Source organism: Salvia hispanica, chromosome 2 (genome assembly GCF_023119035.1).
Source record: "Salvia hispanica cultivar TCC Black 2014 chromosome 2, UniMelb_Shisp_WGS_1.0, whole genome shotgun sequence".
NCBI classification, from domain to species: Eukaryota; Viridiplantae; Streptophyta; class Magnoliopsida; order Lamiales; family Lamiaceae; genus Salvia; species Salvia hispanica.
Window position 1 is genome coordinate 23,057,868 of NC_062966.1, and position 6,586 is coordinate 23,064,453.

Below are 6,586 nucleotides of genomic sequence, written 5' to 3' on the forward strand. Positions count from 1 at the left end.
ATAATTTTCCATGTCCTAATTCATGCACCAAAAAACAAAATATGATTAACGATGCTAAAATTGGTTGGTATCATGGTATGGATGTTGTAAATTTCTGAGTAGAATCAAAACAATGGGTAGGTAGGTTTCGTACAATGTGAAATATATTTTCAAATTCTCAAAATGAAGTGTCAAGGTTGGAGGGACATTTTAACCTCACAGTCTGATTATATAGTTTCCTATCTTGTCATATTAAACACTTGAATCAATAATGCTTTCTTTTACCTCAAAGTAAAATTTAGTTAAATTAAAACAGAAGAAGTTGATAGCAACAAGATATGCAAAATGTTGTGAATCAACAAAGCAACATGATACAAAAATGCATAATCATGGAGTCCACTAATATGAGAAAATGCAACATTATACAAAAATATGAGAAGAAAAGAAATTTATAACTCATTATTTTACAAAGTCCCACCGTTTGGTAACTACAAAGTTGGGACTGGACAAGCTCTGCAACTCTTTCAACACTGCTTCTTCTTCGTTATTATAAGGCCAAAGCACAATGTGAACGTTAAAGGAAAGATCGTCACCTTGTGAATCCATTTGTTCCTCAACTATCTTTTTCGTAGATTTCATCACTGATTCACCACAATGATGTAGCCATATATTTTGGAGAGTCGGTATGGTATGTCTCCAATTTTAGATGGAATATTCTCCAATTCTTCCATTCGAGTTAAATGAAGCTTCTCAAGGCATGGAAAGATGGTGCTTGCTTCTGCTGTCCAATTTTTGAGACCATCCCATTTACACAATTCCAAGTATTTGAGGCAAGGGAATTGGCCTTCACAGATTTCCCACTTTCCAGTTCCAAAACATCCATGGAGCAACTTGAGCTTCTCAAGATGGGGCAACGAACCTAACGTTTCCAACATCGTTCCCCAACCAAAGCTACTGTTCATCAGAAGAGTCAAACTCTTGAGGGTTTGAGGAAAGCTGATCTGAAACGGAAAGACTTTCCCTGCATGATAATACCAACACGAGATATAGAGGGATTCTAATTTACAAAAGCATTCAATATTGCTCAGGTAATAATAATCATCGCACCCCATTCCCTTGCTCCCTTTATAATGTAATTTCAATTTCTTGATATTGGGAAATCTCTTAACCGCCTCTTCATCCCACTTGAAATTAAGTGGTCCCTTAAGTACTAAGAGATTTTCCATGACAACAGCATCACTTGAAGGATCTGGAGGCACAAATGCCATGTCAATATGCCTCAGTTGAGGCATTTCCCAAAACTTAGGAAACTCAATTGACAAAGGTATGTGAGGAATTATCAGTGTCTGCAAATTCCAAAGGTCATTGGCAGAAGAAAAACTAGAGGGATAGTGTTCAACATAACTGTCTGCAAGGTGCCGCAAGTTAACATGCTGAAACCCAAAATATGCATATGCTTGCATTGTCCTCAACAATCCAAAATCCAAGCACCGTGGAACTATGCCATGCATGTAAATAATGGAACGAGCATGCGACATAGATTTCAAGTCATCGGTGACTTTCTCCTTTGATGTTTTCCTGCGTATGACAATGCGGCGATGGCTCTTTATGCCTCCTGCACTAGATTCTCCTACAATGTGATAAAACCCTTCCTTCTTGCCCTGGTTCACGGATAGGTCTCTTACCAAATCATGAGCTTTGACTTGTTTTATATTTCCAGTAGACCCCAACATGTGGACTAGAATGAGATTTCTATCAACTAATTCCTTTAAGTACTCTTTCCCAATTGTTCTCAAACTTTTGCCATCTATTGGTTTAAGAAATACTTCGTCGGCCCATAACTTGATGAGCTTTGAGATGCCAATTTCTTCATCTTCCTCAAACACTCCCATGTATAAGAAACAAGGCTTTAAGTAGACAGGCAAATGATCATAGCTCATTTTTAACAATCTCAAACAATGCTTATCATTGTCCAAATTTACTAATGAAGTTACGTTGTTTCTTATTGATTCCCAACATTCTTGTGTGCGTTTCGTATTTTTCAAAATACCTCCCACTACAACAATTGACAGAGGAAGTCCTCTACAATTGTGTGCAATTTCCTTTCCAACTTTCTCCAAATCAAGAGGAAAGGGTTCCTCTTCAAACAGAGTTTTGGAGAACAAGACCCAACTACTACTCTCGTCAAGAAATTCCATTTGATGGCTATATTGATTGTTCAATTGAGAACTCAATTGGGATAGCCGAGTCGTTACCATTATACGACTGGAATTTCCATTGTTAGGAAAGAAATGTTGTATCTCATTCCAAGATTCAATATTCCACATATCATCCATTACAATTAGAAACCTTCTGCCAATCAAAGATTTGTGGAGCTCTGATCCTAATTTGGCTTCACTCCTTCCATTAAGATTTTCCATATCTTTGTTAGTGGCTTGAGAGACAAGTTCACATAGAATTTCTCTCGTGTTGTATTGTTCAGAGATAGTAGCCCAAGCACACGAAAATGCTCTGTAACAGTTTTTTGTGAATAAACGGTTTGAGCAAGAGCGGTCTTACCTATTCCACCCATACCTGTGATGGGGATGACTTGGAGACCGGATTCGTTTGACATGAGCTTATCCATGATCCCACGCATGACATGATCGGAGAACACCATCATGCCACTACTCTTCTTCCCACTGGAAGAAGGGACGAATCTACGTGGTTGATCACGGAGCACCACCACCTTCTTCCCTGTGTTGGTCGCCATCGCCACTATCTTGATCCGATCCATTTCTTCTATCAAGTTTTCCACCTCTCGGTACAACTCGATTCGTTCATCATCATCACTTTGATTTGCAGAGACATTTCTGGGAAACCAATTGAAGAAGCTTCTGATTTTGGTTGCTTTGGATCTACTGTGTTCAATCTTTTGGACGATACGAGATTCGATAACATCCTCGGCCGCATAAGCTGCTTTTGCAATACGCATCTCCAGTGGATCCGCTTCGTCGCTGTCAGAAACAGGGGACTTGTAAGCCTGAAGAAATTCTTGCAGGAAGAGAACATGTTCAGTGAGAGATTGAGTTTGGAATTTGTGGAGAAAAATGGGTGGGGAGTGATGGTTTTGGATATCATCTATGAGATTCATTAAAGAAACCAAGGCTGCATATGCCGCCATGATCTAACTAAAAACAGAGTATTTTCAAAGAATGTCGGATAAGAATTTGGCTATAATCTTATTGTAAAACAAAATGTTCAACAACTTTAATGATCTTTGAAATTTTATGAGATGAGGATTTAACTATCTCACCTACCTTATGTGACCACATTCATTTTCAGTTCTCTCTCAATCTATTTTATCAACATTGTATTTTCACTTTTTTCCAACGTGATGTGAAAAAATAATATTGATATATATATAAATGGTGACATAAAATTCAAAATATCTAAATTGTAACCAATTGGTGTAACGAATCAGTATCAAGATGAGTTGTAATATTGACCACGTTAATTTGCAACATTAGATTAGAGGAGGATTTAATTCTCTCATCTACCATATGTGGCCACATTAATTTATTGTTGTCTCTCTCAATCTATTCTATAAAAATATACTCCCTTCGTCTCAGAGTATTAGACTCACTTCTTTTGGGCACATGATTTAAGGAATTGATATTTAAATAGTTAAAGTGGAGAGAGTAAAATATGAGAGAGGGAAAAAGTAGGGGAGAGAAAAGAGAAAAAAAAGTAGGTGGAGAATAAAATAAGATAGATGTTTTTTGCTAAAAAATGAAATGAGTCTAATACGTTGGGACATCCCAAAAAGGAAAGTTGGTCTAATACCTTGGGATAATACATTGGGACGGAGGGAGTAGTATTTATCCAATGTGAGATCGATCAATAGTGGTGAAAAATAGTCACTTCGCTAAGTTAGAACAATGTGGGGAATTAGTGAATAGTTTACTCGAGTTAGAAGGGACAGAAAGTTAGACGTGGTATGTGAATTGGAATTTATTTTATTTTATTTTATTTATTTATTTATATTTAATAAAAGTATATCGTTTTCAATGCTAATATGGTTTTAATTATTTCTAAGTCAAAGTTAATTTGGTAAACAAAAATGACTGCTTTTGTCTTAGTTATCGAATCACGCGGTAGCACAAGTCCTGATCATTTTCTTAACTTTATATTTTCTAGTTTTAGTTTTTAGATTTTACTCCCTCTGTCCCAGCTAAAATGACACATTTTTTAGCCGACACAGGATTTTAGAAGTTATTGGTTAATTTGTTTAATTGAAGACAGAAAAGGTGGGTGGAAGTATTAAAATAGAGAGAAAGAATGATGAAATTTTAATAGAGCCGAGAAAAAGTGGTTGGGTGTATTAATAGGAGAGAGAAAGTTTCAAAAAAAATGAAATGTAACATCTTAGTTATGACAAATTAAAACAGAAAACGTGTAATCTTAAGTAGGACGGAGGGAGTAGTTATTAGTCACCAATTATTGAATTACTCCCTCCGTCCCACTTTAGGAGTCCCGATTTACCATTTTTAGGTGTCCCACTTAAGAAGTCCCGATTAGAATATTCCATAAATGGTATTAGGCCTCACATTCCACTAACCTTTTCCTACTCACATTTTATTATAAAACTAATATAAAAAATAGGACTCACATTCCACTATCTTTTTTTCACCAACTTTCCTTTACATTTCTTAATACTCGTGCCAAACTCAATCGGAACTCTTAAAGTGGGACGGAGGGAGTATTTTTTTAGGTTGAATTAAATTTTAGGTCTATATTTTAATTGAATTGGATAACAATGCAATTACATTTAGGCCCATAGTAATAAGAACAGCCCAAACCCATCAAAACTGCACGCTGACTCACCAATCAGCTCGATATTTTGGAAGGAAAATTCGAAGTCAAGCTGGGAAATATTTCTGAGGTTTTTTGGAAGGAAAATTCGAAGTCAAGCTGGGAAATATTTCTGAGGTTTTTTGGGGTGCGCCGAATTCTGATAGATTGGCGCTGGGTTTTGAAGTCCTTTTTCTGTTGCTGAATAATCGAGAGAATCAGGAAAGAAGGATGGAATTTTTGGAGGGATTGGGTGAACGAAAGCAGTGGATACTGTTGCACGCCACCTGCTTGATATATTGCCAAAAAGAGTGCGTGGAGGTTCTGAAGAAGAAGGTTCAATATTCAAACATGAGGTCAGTGTGTTAAAAATGGAAATTTATGAACTTACTTTAAGACATATTTCTTGAATCAAATTTACCAGCATAAAAGCTGGAATTTGAACTTTTTAGAGTTGAATAAAATGTGCTTGTTTGTTTTAGAAAATAGTAAAATTGAAACAAAAAATTCAAGGAAATTACTTCTCTCTCTCACACACAAAATGCACTAGAGATTATTCTTCTTACAAGTAGACCAATACTCAGCCACAAGCTTTGAAAATGATGAATTAATCTCCATAAGCCTTGAAGGTTCATCATATTCCACCAACTTCCCTGCAAACAATTCAACAAACCTCATAAGCATGTTCTAATCTCGTACCAACAGATCACAATTTGATCAAACTTCATGGAGTATATTTTTGGCATTTTGTCTCAGATAAAAGTTAGACTCACATTTAGTGCTGATAATTCGGTCGGTTCGGTTCTAACCGAACCGAAAACTCGGTTAACAGGGACCAAATGTAACCGACGTAGAAGCACCGGAACCGAAACCGAATTGGCCTCGGTTCGGTTCAGTCCTAACCGAATAGTGTCGGTTCGGTTCTAGTTAACCGAACCGGAACCGAATTTTAAAAAAAAGCGGTTCTTAGGTATCGATCCTTGGACATTGCATATGAAAAATTCCCAACCTAGCCACCACTTCGTGCTACATACGAAATTAATCGGTTCTCTCGGTTCACTCGATTCTAACCGATCGGAACCGAACCGATAACCGATCAAAGCATTACTGCCGGACCGGACCGGACTGATAACCGAAAATTTTCGCTTCTCGGTCAACCGAAATTCAACATTTTCGGTTTGGTCTTCGGTTAACCGACTAACCGATGATCGAATTCCCAGCTCTTCTCACATTCAACTAACTTTTTCAACTTACACTTCTTAAACTTATGTTGAGAAAAGGAAAGACTCCTAATACTGGACGAAGAAAGCGTACCATAAGACAAGACCAGCACCATGTCACTATCAATCACAGTTGGAACGCGATGCGCCACAGTTATCACTGTACAGTCGGAGAACTCCTCCCTGATGATCCTCTGCAAAATGGCATCTGTGTTCGAGTCAATAGAGGCGGTCGCCTCGTCTAGAACCAAGATCTTGTTCCTCTTCAAAAGGACTCTTCCTAGGCAGAAGAGTTGCCTCTGCCCCATGCTCCAATTCTCCCCTTCATCACTCACTGCATCAAATCAAACCAATCTCAATCACTACCAATCCTTCTACCAATCTCAAACCAATCTCAATCACTTACCCGAAGATTCTAATAAGTTTGGAAGTTCACTGATTGTTGACTTAAGTTGGCATTTTTCAAGGGCCTATAAATCAATAATCAATCATATTAACCAAAATTTAATTAAAGTGCATGCGCTGATATTAAATTATTAATGATAGAACTCACC

At 37.3% G+C, this 6,586-nt stretch overlaps 2 protein-coding genes across 2 annotated transcripts; both read right to left on the reverse strand.

Annotated features, from left to right (window-relative positions):
* Window positions 1-617: 617 nt before the first annotated feature.
* On the reverse strand, window positions 618-1,919 carry LOC125206502 (putative late blight resistance protein homolog R1B-16). The gene has a single exon (XM_048105752.1). It carries the CDS (start codon window positions 1,917-1,919, stop codon window positions 618-620), a length of 1,302 nt encoding a protein of 433 aa, XP_047961709.1.
* A 3,254-nt stretch (window positions 1,920-5,173) lies between these two features.
* On the reverse strand, window positions 5,174-6,498 carry LOC125205239 (ABC transporter C family member 8-like). The gene is made up of 3 exons (XM_048104069.1): window positions 6,439-6,498; window positions 6,127-6,366; window positions 5,174-5,465 (listed from the first exon to the last, which is right to left on the reverse strand). Exons 2-3 carry the CDS (start codon window positions 6,338-6,340, stop codon window positions 5,359-5,361), a joined length of 321 nt encoding a protein of 106 aa, XP_047960026.1. The 5' UTR covers window positions 6,341-6,366; window positions 6,439-6,498; the 3' UTR covers window positions 5,174-5,358.
* Between the last annotated feature and the right edge of the window lie 88 nt (window positions 6,499-6,586).

Excerpts from the sequence above, each read along its gene's own strand:
- LOC125205239 (XM_048104069.1), bottom strand. The coding sequence starts at position 6,340 with ATGGGGCAGAGGCAACTCTTCTGCCTAGGAAGAGTCCTTTTGAAGAGG. Across the intron at positions 5,466-6,126 it reads GGTGCTGGTCTTGTCTTATG|GGAAGTTGGTGGAATATGAT; the intron begins GTACGCTTTCTT and ends AATTGTTTGCAG.
- LOC125206502 (XM_048105752.1), bottom strand. The coding sequence starts at position 1,919 with ATGAGCTATGATCATTTGCCTGTCTACTTAAAGCCTTGTTTCTTATAC.